Raw genomic sequence first — 15,082 nt, 5'->3', positions numbered from 1 at the left:
CTTTATATTGAGTCACCACATACATTTGATAGGTAAGAAGCCATTTCTATCACGTCTAACCCACGCAATCCTCTTGTGTTACTTCCTACAGAATCTTAAGAGTTCCAGCCTTATTCATGTATTTTCAATCTTGTGTACTCATTCTTAGTTTCTGTCATTAACTGCACCACGGCAGCTAGGAATCTCCCATCAGAGAAGCCATAAGCTCTTCCTGAAGTGAATTTATCCTGTGTGTAACGGGACAAACTGAAGCTCCATCCTTCAGTATTTACTTCTACGGACAACAGGGAAAAGGGGAAAATAAAGTGGAAGGAGGAACAAAAACAGAACCAGCCACAGAACCCACCACGCCATCTGATGTCTCTTTCTTCAGATTTCCAAGGCTACTGGATTTCTGCAGACTCGAAGTTCTAAAAACAGAAATAATGATCATTAGGATTAATGGTAAGTTGACTCTGGTGCCTTTATCTAAGCAGATCATCTCAGAAGGAAACTAAAATTGTCTGGGGGTTGAATCTTGGTAATAAAAGAAAATCTGGACCCAGGCAGACACTTATGTGCTTAAGTAAATTGCAGCATTTGGTTCTTTAAAAGCGGTTAACTGCTGTGCCAGCAACACAAACTGTCCCACGCATGTCACAGTAGCTGGAAAAACACTTAAGACTGTGCTGGCAATATCAGTGTTTTCCATGGACATGGACGAGTGGCACTTACACATTTACACCAGGAACCCCGTAGAAGCCGTGCACTGTTCACATCTAACCCTTCTACTTAAAGAATGAAAATTCACTCTTCTTTCAAAGAGGAATGACTTATTTGAGTCTGGCAAAGCAATTCAGTCAATAGTTCTGATCAAAGTATAACAAGCCAGGATTTGTGGGCAGGCCTGTAATTTCAGGACACAAGGGACAAGAGGATTGCGGAATGTTTGAGACCAGCCCGAGCTATCAAGAATCCAAAGGACAAAGGAGGGAAGGACAAAAATAAAGAGGGAAGAAAAGGGGGAGGTAGAGGGAGTGGGAGGGAGAAGGGGAGGGAGGGAGAAATGCAGGAGAGGAATCTGTGTTATTACCCACAGTAACTCATTTGCTAGCCTAGGGAGGCAGAGGGAGCCTGTAAGTCACAGAAACTTTCCCTTTCACAGAATCAGTGCTCCGTTATACACAGCAGGAGACGGTCTAACTCAAAAACTAGATGGGCAAACACGGGGCCAGTGTCAAAAGCTGAGGCGCTGGGGGTGTACCTCAGTGCCAGTGTGCTCTGCCTGTGAGCTGCCTGAGGCCTGCTCCCAGGAACACAGGGTGAAACAGGAAAGCACAGCAGAGAAAGAGACTGTAGGAGGAATGTGTGTACTCCAAAGCAGCTGGGGCAACAAACCTCTAAAGGCACTGCTCCTGCTTACGAAAGCCGTCAGCCATACTGACTGCCAACACCATAAAGGATAACAGAGAAACAGCCCACCCGAGCTCTGCTCCGAAAACAGGTTTCCCTGGTTGTTTGGGGCTTTCCTAATCTAATCCAGACTCTGACTCGGGCAAACATTCACATAGGCCAGTTTATTAAACTCTAAGTGCAGAGAGCAGCCCCACCAGCCTCACGGTCTCTGGGGTTCTTTTCTGTTGGAATAAAAAAATAACAAATCAGCACAGAAAGTGAATTAAAAGTGCTGAAACTCCAACGAGAATGATGGAGGCTAAAGATCTGCCAGTGTCAGGCGTGAGACGGCAGGGAAGAGTACTCCTGTGACATCAGCCTCCAGCCCTGCCTCATGACATACACGGCCGTGTACTCGTGCCTCAGTTGCTCACTGTGTAATGGTCACGTGAACATAAGAGAGCCGCAGATGCTCCAGGATATACAACTTACGAGACACCATCACTTAGGGAGACTTCAGCGTCAGCACCGAGGACTGCTCTTCCATCACTAAAATGTATTTTTAAAAGGTATTTGTTAGTGTCATGAATTGAAAGCCACACAGGTACTCCTGGGTTTGCAATGGTGAAGCCCCAAAGATCCTACAGGAAGCTCAAAACACCGTTAAGTCCAAGTGTCTTTTGCTTAATCTACCAAAACCAGCTTAGTCTGTCTGTCCTTCCTTGTTCATATTTACAGCACCTCACTAGCATACAGATGAGCAAAAACTCTCTCCCACAGAGCCTACTTTAGAGGGTGTGCTGACTGCCTCATACCTGTCAGAAACAGTGCAGAGTGAAACACAGCAATTTTGTAAAGTAAAAAAAAAAAAAATCACAAGTGCAGTGGTAATAGCTGGGGCCTGTCTGTACATGTTCTACCTGAACAGAAATGTTAAAAAAACGAATACTGTAAAGAAGAAAGCTATTTCTAATTTAAACAGTTTCTTAAGCCTATTTCAAGGTCAAGCAACTCATTAGAGAATCTTCTGGCAAAGTATCTCTTTGCCTGTAGAGAGATGACCGGACCGTGACCCTGTTGTGTTGGCTTCCCAGTCACTCTTCAGACGGCCTCAGGCTCAGTGACTACTCCACTTTTACCCTCTGACAGGCACCTATGGCCTAGTAAAACCTAAGATCCTTAAAGGCCACTCTGGTCTCGTTCCCTCACCTCCCAGGCTCCCGTCACCCCTATTCACACCTGTCATTTCATTATTACAAAACAGACGATGAAAACTGTGTCTGTAAGTAACTGTGAGATGCCCTTCTTTGTGGTTGCTCTATTTCTCTGAACATCTACATCCCAACGGAAGTCCATAAATGACATACCCCTCTTCAAACGAAGTCTCGGGCTTAGTAGCCAGCTTGGGTTTCTCACAGGTTTCTTCGTCCATAGATGTCGGAAATAGCGAAGGAACTGAAGCTTGGAGGACGCTGGTGTGAAACTGTAAAAAGTTTTAAGTGAAAAGAAAATCAGTCAAAACACAAGTCAGAGTAACAAGACATAACGGAATTGGTCTATACAAAGCACATCAGTGCTTAGGACTCTAGCCTTACATTTACAGTCATCTAGATAAGGTGTTAGTGAGAGGAAATGCTGTGGAGAAAGGGATTACATTTGGTTCTAAGCCAGCAAATATCCTGAATAAGAAAATACCTAGGCGTCTGGCTCCTGCTTTCACAGCCATTGCAGTACACTGAGCTCCATAGAGACAGCGCCGGGGCAAGCGAGAGCCGGATGGGCACTGGGCAACTCTGTGCCTCGAGGAGGAAAATCAACTAAACATGGGCAAAGGAAATCCTAAGAAGCCGAGAGGCAAAATGTCCTCATATGCATTCTCTGTGCAAACCTGCCGGGAGGAGCACAAGAAGAAGCACCCGGATGCTTCTGTCAACTTCTCGGAGTTCTCCAAGAAGTGCTCAGAGAGGTGGAAGACCATGTCTGCTAAAGAAAAGGGGAAATGTGAAGATATGGCAAAGGCTGACAAGGCTAATTATGAAAGAGAAATGAAAACCTACACCCCCCCAAAGGGGAGACCAAAAAGAAGTTCAAGGACCCCAGTGCACTGAAGAGGCCTCCTTCGGCCTTCTTCTTGTTCTGTTCTGAAAACCACCCAAAAATCAAAGGCGAGCATCCTGGCTTATCCATAGGTGATGTTGCGAAGAAACTAGGAGAGATGTGGAACAACACTGTCGCAGATGACAAGCAGCCCTCTGAGAAGATGGCCGCCAAGCTGAAGGAGAAGTATGAGGAGGATATTGCTGCCTACAGAGCTAAAGGAAAACCTGATGCAGCGAAAAAGGGGGTGGTCAAGGCTGAGGAGAGCAAGATGATGATGAGGATGAAGTGGATGAGGAAGATGAGGAAGATGAGGAAGAAGATGACAATGAATAAGTTAGTTCTAGCACAGTTTTTTTTCTTGTCTATAAAGCATTTAACCCCCCTGTACACAACTCACTCTTTTTAAAGAAAAAATTTGAAAAGAAAATACCTAAACCGAAATAAGCACTGTGCTCTGATCACAGGGAACGCCCACGGAGTGCTAGTGCCAAGGCACCGACTCCTCGGCGTCAACACATATTGTAAAAAAGCATCATTTCCATTTTTATTTCTACTGCAAGTCTAACACATGATACACATCATGTTGGTTAATTGTTCTTTTATGTCCAACTATCCCAACTGCTGAACAATGCATTAAAATCAGTGAGCATGGACTCTGGTTACCTCTTAAAATGCAGGGTACAGTAACAGCAACACTGTGGAAACAATGAACTGGGGATACCGTTTTCTCTAATACCGCTGGGGCCTAGCACTGGAGTCTTAACATTTTTTTTTTAACACTGGGGTTTTCTGGTAATGCACAAGAACTGGAGAACAGAGTAAGATCAGCATCCAGACCTCACAAAGGAAACACTTGTATGAACAAGTCAGCCAATCAGTGGGCTCCTAGAAAATTATTTGTAGTGTCGACCTACCACATATCTAGCTTTTCACCACTGATCTGTTTCTCAACCACAGCTCTCACTTTCTTTCCCCTCTCTCTAATTTTTATTAATATTTTTAAAATTAAAATGTAATCATATTTCCCCCTCGCTTCCCTCCCCATGTATCTTCCTCTGCTCTCTCTCTCTCCCCCTCCTTCCCTTCCCTCCCTCCCTCCCAAATTCATGACCTCTTTTCTAACTCTTTCTGATCAGGGTATCTATGTAGCACAGGCTGGCCATGAGTCAGCCTCTGTGAGATTGCCGGTGTGCACCCTGCACCCTGCACTGGCCTGCCGGCCTCCTCCTTCTCAGTGAGCCAGGTAAGGACACGTAGTGACTGCAAACCTATACCACCTACTCAGGAACGGTTTCACCTCAGCCACACACTCCACCACCCACCCATGTGCCTTCCTGTGCTCACCACCCCTTCTCAGATCCATGACTTTTTTTCTAACTCTGAGCTCCTAGAATCAAAGCCCGGGGAGGCAAGATGGACTTGGGTGGGCTTGACCATCAAAGCTCAGCTTCAGGAAGAAGCAGTGGACTCAGTGTTGAGAGTTTTTCCTGTTACTAAGTAATGGTACCACAAAAGCTCAAAGGCCATCGAGTGTTATCAGGGTAAAACAGGGCTCTATGTGCCCTGGCTTGGCTTTGGTCTGAATCTTTGCAGTTGATGCTGGGTGATCTCTTTAACACTCACCCATGTTTCTTGAAGTTCAACTGTTTCCCTAGACTACTAATCATGGGGGAAATACACTAACACACAGGCCTGCTTTCTTGATTTCTTTTTCAAACTTTAATGTTTTGGTTTAATTTTTCTTCCTGGTTTTCCTCAAAACTAAGGAATTTGTATTTTTTCACACCATTTCTATTCAGTTTGGAACAATCACTTATGGCAAACTGAACATGATTAAGCTGGAATCTACAAAGGCTGCAGAGACAGCTCAACAGTTAAGAGCACTGGTTGCTCTTCCAAGAGATGGGTTTCAATTCCTAGCATGGTGGACAGTGTCTGTTAACTCCAGTTCAAGGGGTCTGGTGCCCTCTTCTGACAGCTTTGGAAACTGCATGCAGCAGTGTACAAACGTATATTCAGAAAAAAAAACACTCATTCACATAAAATAAATAAAAGCAAACTTTTAAACTGAGACTCATGCAGCAAAGACTGCGGAACAAGTCAGTATATTCTACATATACAAGCAACTTCTCTCTAAATGAAGCACACTTATTGGCTGCCAAAGGTCATTTTTCTTTTTTTTTTTTCTTTTTTTTTTTTTTTGGGAAGGCCGACACAGGAGGATCACTAGTTCTATGCTGGCCTGGACAACAAAGTGAGCCTCTGTCTCAAAATGAAACAAAGTTTTGTTACCCCTCTTTCAATATAAAAGTATTTAAAAGGCAGGAGACTTCCCCTGCTTCTTACTTCATAATTAATATCTTGATTGATGAACTATTTTAGCACTCTCTAACATCTACGTGTGAAATGTTAGTTGTCTTCTCTTTGAATTAACTGTCATTCAGCTCAGTTTTAACTGGCTCAGGACTAGAGGTTCAGCCCAGCGTAGCAAACTCATGTCCAGTGCTGCACAGGGGGAACAAGTAAGAAGTACCAGAAAACAAGACTCATCGCCAAACGTTACTGTCTCCTTGTGGGCTTCTCAACCCCAGCTGTGAGAGAAGGAAAGTGAGAGGGGAGAGATGGCGAGAGGAAGCAACTGTTGAACACAGTAAGACTGTTGAGTCGAATAAGATAGGCCCACTTCCCAGTCGCTCCAGACAATAATTATAGTAAAGTTATATGAGACTTCAAAACACGGGGAATCCTGGGCTCATGAGTCTGTGGACAACTGAACACTGATCAGACTTCACATAAGCAGCAGCCCAGCATCCCTGAGATGCTGCAAGGAAGGTGTGGACAAGTCTCACCTAAGGCAGTGGAACGGAGGGTTTTAGGAGGTTCTGACTGTTAAAGGCAATGCACCAAATCAGGCTCAAATGGATAGGCCAAGGGGGAGATAAAAGGGTGCTTTGGACCTCAGCAGCACTTTACAAAGCCGAGACAACATCCATTTGAAAATACAGAGGGGAAAGGAAAGCAGGGTTGAAGAGTGGTGAGTCTAAAAGGTGGTCTCTAGTACAGAAGTGACAGCATCTGTCTAGCTGGGCTGGACTGCTATGGACCAGGGACAGCCACGCACCTTCCTTCCTCCCTTTTTTAAAGTGGGAATGTCAACAGAGGTTCCCCTGTTCCTGACTCACCATGCGTGCTGGGTGTGTGGGTGCAGATAATTGCTGTGTTCCCAGCTCCCTATGTTGTTTGGAATGATACTCTGGGAACTACTGAGGGGCCTCCCTACATATAAATCTGAATGAATGACAGCTCCTGGGACAGACATTTGGAGACCTTTGGAGACCAGAAGGCTGCATTTTATATGTGAGAAGGTGCAAACTGATTCACCCAGGAGGTGAAATGGTGACTGTTTTTCCAAAAGGATGGCACCACATCTCCCTCCAGGTGCCCTTGCACTGTGACGTCACTGAGGCCTTAGAGACGGTCTGCTCACTGTGAGTCTGCTCTACCTGGACCACAGCAGAGATGCCAACCATGTCGAGTTACGGGGGCTGCAGGCCCACCTGGTCCTCTCAGGGTGCTCTCAGCACAGGGCTATGAGGCAGCCAAGCAGTCCTCGGGGGTTCCAGCCTGGGCATGGTGGAACAGGGTACAGGCATCAGGTTGCCTCAACAAGCAGAGATGGCAGTGAAAGCCTCCTGCTGCTCCTGAGCTGAGCAGCAGACAGAGGTGAGGAGTCCCTGCTGAATGCTGCCCGCCCTGCAGACTCTTCAGGAAGGGGACAACCCAGCCAGTTTGCTGCTGGATGGTAGGTAATGAACAGACCTTCCTGACGCCTTCATGAGTGGAAATGAGTGGACTCTAACACCCTCTGATTGCTTCTTCTAAGCCTAAAAACTTTGAGTCATCAGAAACAACAAAACTAGATTTAAAACCCTCACCTGATTTATTTGTACTCGGTCTTTGAAAAATAAACTATAATCTCATATTTTGGGGTGTCCACCTCATTTTTTTTTTAGAATGGGGTCCTTTTAGGCTGCTCTCAAATTTCCAAACGAGGAATGTTCCACCTTTTCAACAGCTGAAATTATAGGTACAGGTCAACCTGCCTGTCTTGTTTTTATTGAGTTTTATAAGCAATTTTAACTTTGTCCAAAACATTTATTATTAAAGAGGGGGAAGCACACATTTAAAAACAAAGAACTGACAGTACACAAAAGCTACTGGGATAGACCAGCGAGTAATGCAGCTGGGAAAAGAACCCACCCACGTCACACGGCACGGGCAACGTATACATCAGTACAGACACCACCCCTTTAACATAAAGGGCCAGAATCCCACACGGACGTACGTACCTCCTCTGGGGCACTGGTGTGGAGCGGGTCCCTGCTGGGAGACCCCATTCCTGGCGTAGAAGAAGTGCTTCTCTCCAGATCACTAAAGCCCTGTGCGTCCAACAGGGTGGAGATAGAACTGGAGTGGAACAGGCCCTCACACTCGCCCTCCTGGCCTGGAAAACACGAAGCAGATGATCATGCAGTCCACTTTTGGAGGAAGAATGGGAATTATGCATTTCTTTCTTTTTCTTGAACAAATGCTGTACCACTGAGCTACAGTGCCAGTCAAAGTATAAACAAACACTCGGGTTGTTTCTTCCTGTCACCACATGCAAATCAGCAACACAGAGCCTAGGATAGAGCATCTTAAATGCAAGCAACTGCGCTCCGGGATTCGGGCCACACTAAGCACTCACCAGTGGTGTCAGAGTGAGTCAGGCTGGAAACAGAACTAACACAAAAGGCGTTTAGAAAACAAATAAACTTTTTCAAGAGCCCACTGTATTTTTGTTTTAAAATTTTTTTAGGCTTCATAAATATTAGTTTAGCCCTGTTTGGTGATGTGTAACTTTAATCCTAACACTCAGAGGATGAGAGCAGAAGAATCAGGAGTTCAAATAGCAAGTTCAAAGCCAGCCTGGGACCCTATCCCAAAATAGTTGTCTGTCTGTCTATCACCTAACCACCTACCTACTTACCCACCAACTCTGTGTATCTACCCATCTATGTACCTGTCCCTCCCAGTGTACTAACCCTGGGTAACAACAGTGTCACCGTTTAGACTGCTGTGTGCTTTGGAAAATACACAAAATGAAAAACAGGACAAAAAAAAAAAAAAAAAGACAGCTGATCCCTCAAAACAATCCTTTGACGCCATTTTAAAGCAGGAAGAGGTTAACAGAAAAAAGAAACCAAATATCCAAAAGCAGTAAGTTTGAAAAAGTTCTAACATCAGTCAAGATGTAGAGGGTGAACTGTAGAGCACAATGCTACAGTCGTCCTCTCAGAAATGGAAAGGGTGGCTTTAAAAGCTCTAACCTCTAAACGGTGACAACTGGCAAACCACATGTTCATCTGAAGAGCGTAACAAGGCGGTCTTGTTTGTTTGCTTCTCCCCAGTGCCCCCCAACTGTCTCCCTACAGCACAGCCCAGGCTGACATCAAATTCAAGATCACCTTGACTTGGCTTCTGAGTGCTTAGACTACAGGTATGCCCAACAACCCATGATTTTTTTAAAGATATATTTTATTTTTTTATGAATGTGTGTGCATATATATGCCATGTGTGAGCATGTATGCCACGTGTGAGCATGTATCCAGAGGCCAGAAGAAGGCGTTGGATCTGTTGGAACTGGAGTTACGGGTGGCTGTGAGAAGCCAGACTGGGTGCTGAGGACCAAACTTCAGTCCCCTGCAAGAGCAGCAAAGGCTCTTAACCGCTGAGCTGCCTTTCCAACCCCTAACTATAACTTTCAAACTGAGGTTTTACTAGAATTTTATCCTAATTTTACAAGATTTCAAGTGTTGCTAAGAGTTTTGTGAAGCACAATAAATGTAAATCTTGTGGAGAAATCACTTTTTTTATAACTTTACTGCAGCAGGGCCTGATGTTTATGACTTGTGGAAACCTATCCTAGTACATCTGATTTCAAACTGCTACACGGGGCTGGAGAGGCTCAGGAGTCCAGCGCTGTCCTGTTATCCTGGGGGCTGCATAAAAGCTGGGCATGGGCTCAGAGGTGGCCCAGAGGCTAAGGCAACACTGATAAGGAAGGCCTGGGTCTGGTTTCTGGCCCCTAAACTAGGCAGCTTATACCTCCAGGGATCTGACAGCCCCTTCTGGCCTCCTCACTTGCTCAAGTGTGGCATACATATAACCATACATATACACATAAATAAAACAAATCTTTAAAAGCCAGGCACAGTGATCTAGACAGGCCAACCTAGACAATCAGTGAACTCCAGCATCAGTGAGAAACCCTGCCTCCTGGAAGGGCCAGTGATATGGCTCACAAGGTATCCTTGGTGTCCCTCATAGAACTAACTTTATTAGTTCTTATGAATAAAAAAAGAGAATAGTTTGTTTATTTGTTTGTTTCGAAGCTTCTGGCCCACTGTTTTTTCTTTCGGTTCATGAACTCATCAGAATTAAAACTCCTGAGAGTATAACTCAGTGGCAGAGCACTTGACTAATGTGCACAAGGCAGAGCCCAAGCAATAAAAAATTAATTAGTTAATTTTAAAAATAAAATTTCAAATTCTCTAGTATTTCACAATTATCTCTTTGCTGGCTGGGGTTTGTGCCAACTTGACACTAGCTAGAATCATTTGGGAAGAGAAAATATCAACTGAGAAAATGCCTTCATTAGATTAGTCTATGGGCAAGCTTGTGGGGCATTTCTTGATTGGTGATTGATGTGGGAGGACCTAGACCATTGTGTGTGGTGCCAACCCTGGGCTGCTAGTCCTGAGGTGTATACGAAAGCAGGCTGAGCAAGCCATGGAGAGCAAACCAGCAAACAGCACCCTCCATGTCCTCTGCATCAGCTCCTGCCTCCAGATTCCTGCCCTGACTTTCCTCTGTAGTGACTGTGATTGTAAGCTGAAATAAAGGCTTTCCTTCCCTAGCTGCTTTCAGTCGCTTTTGGCGTTTATCATCTTAAGGTCCTGACTACCTGCACATTCACAGTCAATACGCTCTAACAGTCTGTATGTTTCAAATGACTCTCATTCTATGTTTGAGAAAGTTCATCTGCAGGGAAGGCAGAAGAATTCCATGTGTTCCACGAGGAACTCACACTCCTTGGCCGCCATCGCCTACCTACCTGGTGCTTTAGCCCACATGGCTACCTTTGTTGATTTATTTTCCTTTGCACCATGCCCCTCATCTAATACGGCATATCACAGCCTTAATCTATTGGGTCGACTCAGATCCACCGGGATTCTGCAGCAGCAATCTATGCAGGAGTCTTGATTTGCTCCCCTGCTCCTCGTAACTCCCCTGGCAACAGTCACACTGCAAACTTGGTACTACTCAGCCCTTTATCCTGGCTGGGGATGCAGCCCTTTATCCTGGCTGGGGACGCAGCTCAGCTGTAGGACGTGTGCGAGGCCCTAGACTCAATCCCTAGGACAGTGGCTCTCAACCCATCATCCACAACCCTCTCAAAGGGGTAGCGTGTGAGCATGTATATCTCCATAGCATAGATTTACATTACATTCATAACAGTAGGGAAATGAGCTAAGAGGTGGGTCACCACAGCATGAGGACTGCACTAAAGGGCCACAGGAAGAGGAGGGTTGAGAACCACTGCCCCAGACCAACAAAACAAAGCAAAGCCTCACCGGATTCTCTGCACTGGTTTAGGAGCAGGCCAGCCCTACTGAGATTCCTCTCGTGTCATCACACACCACACCCTCCCCGACCCTCAGGACTCTGCAGACACACTGCCCTTCCTTCTAAAGCACGCCAGGCTCTTGACGCATGCTGTAGTTCTTGCTCTAGAATGCTTTTCTGGGAGCTGCTCTGGCTGACACGCAGAACTAAAGCATACTCATCAGCTGAATGCATCCTGATAGGACAGTTGCCCGGCACTACTGTTAGCAAACACATGGGCCACACGATCTGGAATAATGCACATGAAGTCTAATATGTAAGATCATGGCTGGTTAAAGCCGACAGAAGCAGGAAGGCTACCAGAGAGTGCTCTACACTATTACCTTGGGCCAGAGCTGCTGGGTCCTGCACTTTCCTGTACCTGCTCAGGCACTGCCGGAGGTCTTCTATTTTCCGCTCCTGTGAAGTGAGAAGCCGTCACCACTACTGAGGTTTTAAAACAGTCAAGTTATCTGAAAAGTACTTCTAAACTTTAGCAAAAGTGGCAATGTCTGTATTTCTCCTGTGTGTTTCGGAGACAGAACCAGCACCGGTGATGTTATATATTCTTTTACTTGTCATCTTTAAAAACAAAACTGATAAAACAGCAGTTAACAAAAAAGAGAAGTGTCAGGGTCAGCAGGATAGCTCACTGGTGAGAGGGTGGGCGTCAAGCCTGATGACTTGAGTGGATAAAACCCTAGAGTTGATATCCTTGGCATCCCACACACAGAAGCCAGATGTGACAACTGTAACCTAGAACTTGGGGAGCGGGTGAAGGCTGTGAGGCCTTGGCATTCTCTAGTTTTGTACTCCTTGGAATTAGTCTTTTCTGGGGACCTGTCCCTTTGTTCCATTCCCTAAGGGACACAGGAGAAAGCAGTCCTGACATTATAAGCAGTGGTTGCTAGGCAGCCAGGATTAGGTCAGGTCAATTGTGAGAAAGACACTGCCCCACGCTTCTAGCAGGATGAAAGCCAAATATGGGTGAGGAAAACTGACCATGGCAAAGAGCCCAGTGACACAGGCATTAGGCCAATGCACTGAACACAAAGGCGGGGGCCAAGAATGATCTAGGGGCCCGGTCTGTGTCTGCTCTCTGTTATTTCACCTTTCAGGAAAGGCAAGACATTTCCAGATCTAAAAGAAGTCAGGAATATAAAGAAAGTAACTATGATTTCATAGCAGTGTTAATGTCTTCTCTCTCTATGGCTGTGTGCATCTCTGTGAAGTGGGAGCTCCACCCTTCAGAGGCTGTGTTAGCTTAGAATTTCCACAATGTACTGTTTCTCTTCTCATCTGATTACGAGGAAGTCTGATGGTCTAAATATTTCCTAAATTCAGAAAGGGAAAGAGGGCATGGGGATTTCATTGGAACCCGAGTTGCTGGCCTCTCTACCATGCACACACAGCTACAATCACAATGTCATCACTGAGCCTGTGCACACTCAGGCAGGAGCAACAAGGAAGGTCCCTTAGTGCGAGTAACAGTCAGGATGCTGCACAGATAAACAGAGCACAATATCTGAGTCCCCCTTGGTACCTTTTCCTCGTTTGCTGCCATCAGAGACTCCACTGCCTTCTTCATTTTCTGTACTTCAATGTCTGAAAGGATGCGACATTGTTAGGACACAGCTAACCTGTGTGGGAAGACACTTGCTCTTCTGCCTGAAAAGTTCCCAGTACACATGGCACCCATCCTCCTTTAGAAACAATAAAGGATGAACACTGTCTACCCTACCCACATAGTTGTGATCACAGAAAGATCCCCACAGGGTGGGGAGGGAGGGAGATACCCTCTCTTGGAGAAGTCTTCCTTGAAACACTGAAGATGAAATGTGGGCGCAGCCACAATGGCAGCACTGTGTTTTCAAAAAGGGAAGCCGTGGGCAGTGGGTGAGAGCGACGGACGGACGGACGGATGGTATTCACAATGACCAAGGCAGAGGGCAGTGCTGTCACAACCAAGCTGGAGAGGCCATGGTAAGAGGTTGAGCAGTGTGGTGCTCACATGAGTAGGCATGCTGAGAAGCCAGCTGTGGTGCCACAGAAGGAGGAGTACCTTGCTTCATCTATAAGCCTCATTTCTAACACCATTTTCAAATGAAAGCCGAGGCATAACAAACCACAGCATGTACCACGTGACTTCCTTAAAATCTGGTAACTAAACACTAAAGTATACTTTAATAAAAATGACCATTTAACCCCACAGAGTCGACCTACAGTTAAAATATGGAAACAGGGAAATATTCACCTAAAGTCATCTGCTTCTGAAGGGGAAAGCATTCTAGTAATTGTACAAAACTCACTGATGCATTTTCAAGTAGGAATTGCTTGTTGCTGGTTTGTTTCAAGCAAGTTTCTTTAACCTAACAATTCACTCTCTGTGGTCAATTAAGGCTTTATGTGTACCAGGCTCCATAAAGCTCCCAATGTAGACCTCAGCTAGAGTCTCGTAGCACACCTGGCGGAGCACACCCACGAGCTCTGGCGTGGGGCCTGAGTAACGAGCTGCCTTCTCTCCTGCGCCCACACCGCCTGCACCACAGAGAGCACACTTTCTGAGCACACTCCTCTGTGTGTCCTGCTGCACTCTGGGGAACACCTGTAAGATGATCTTTTCCTCCTGGCTTTATGGCCTGTCTGTCTAGCCTCTGTCTTGGACCCCGTGAAGAAATGAGGGCTATGGATGAAGCAGCTGCACTTCTGTGGACAGGAATGCTTTAAGCATGCAGAGTGAATAGCTCTGACGATGAGTGAGAAGCTGGTGGAGATACACCAAAGCCTTACTTTTCTCTTTGAGCTTCCTTTTAATATTTTCATCTGCACAGGAAAACCCATCAGATTGGGGGTTAGCATATATCACAACAAAACACTGTCTTGCAAGTTCTAGCTTTTGGTCTCCTCTCACATACATGCTGGGACTCTAATCTCACGAACAACCCAGACATGAAGCACTCCCACATGACTCTGAGGCTGGCAGGTGCAGTAAACACAGTGCTGGAGCCTCGGGAAGACCTGCTGTGCAACCGGTTAGCCGAGCTGCTACCCCTTCTGAACCTGGCTGCTTCTATGTGGACATCAGTTAGGCTTCAGGGTCAGCCAACCATGATAAGGGCTGCCTAATTTCACCCTGGTAGATTTTTCCAAATGTTAGTTTGATACCTGGTCCTCTTGACTACATGTGGCATCCAATGATGCACTCAGGCCCAACACCACTGAAACAGTGTCCCCCGGTTCGAGGAGACAGGTCCACTGCTGACACAGTCAGTATTAAGGTTCCTAACCCTTGCACCCAGACCCTGAATTCAGCTGCTCCCAGAGTGACAATGGGCAGTTCACACTGGCTCCGGTCCCAGACTCTGTGTAGGCAGCACCGAGAATACATCCCTAATCACACGGCCGCTCTGTTCTTTAACTCTAAGAGGGAGACTGGTATTATAGGTGCCTTGCTACAGCGTGTGAGCAGCAGATTCGACCCTGAAGTTGTGGTCTATTTCTGAATGTCCTGTAGTGTTTTACTTATGTCTACATCCAGGGAGGAAAACCCACTTCCGTAAGGCAGAGTTTTCTGATGGATAAGGAAACGGGTACAGAGAGCAACTTGTTTCCATACGTTACATGGCACGAGATAAAGCTCCAACTAGAATCTATCTGTCCAAATGAGTCAGGAGCTGCTCGCTGCATACATGCATACAGGGGTTCATTCACTCACTCATTCATTAATTCATTCACTCACTCATTCATTCACTCACTCATTCACTCACTCATTCATTCACTTATTCATTCATTCACTCACTCATTCATTCATTCACTCATTCATTCGTTCTAGCATTGCCAGACATTATACATATTATATTTCAAGATGTTTTAAAAAATTGAGTCATGGTCTCCCTGTGTC

The 15,082-nt window shown here is 45.7% G+C and overlaps 1 protein-coding gene and 1 pseudogene across 43 annotated transcripts in view; one reads left to right on the top strand and one right to left on the bottom strand.

The window, feature by feature from the left end:
* Positions 1 to 15,082, bottom strand: part of Ppfibp1 (PPFIB scaffold protein 1) — a 156,397-nt gene that overhangs the window by 19,144 nt on the left and 122,171 nt on the right. For 23 of the 43 annotated variants that reach the window (XM_087657809.1, XM_087657789.1, XM_087657794.1 and 20 more), the window contains 7 exons: positions 13,972 to 14,004; positions 12,725 to 12,786; positions 11,526 to 11,601; positions 7,824 to 7,978; positions 2,742 to 2,857; positions 1,867 to 1,923; positions 347 to 410 (listed from right to left, as the gene is read on the bottom strand). In XM_087657809.1, coding sequence (XP_087513935.1) covers positions 347 to 410; positions 1,867 to 1,923; positions 2,742 to 2,857; positions 7,824 to 7,978; positions 11,526 to 11,601; positions 12,725 to 12,786; positions 13,972 to 14,004 — 563 coding nt within the window. 43 annotated transcript variants of the gene reach the window in all.
* LOC134486872 (high mobility group protein B1-like) lies at positions 3,198 to 3,807 on the top strand (annotated as a pseudogene).

This window comes from Rattus norvegicus, chromosome 4, assembly GCF_021556685.1.
Source record: "Rattus norvegicus strain SHRSP/BbbUtx chromosome 4, alternate assembly SHRSP_T2T, whole genome shotgun sequence".
NCBI lineage: Eukaryota > Metazoa > Chordata > Mammalia > Rodentia > Muridae > Rattus > Rattus norvegicus.
Note: the sequence above shows the minus strand (reverse complement) of the source record. Positions and strands in the feature narration are given on the sequence as shown.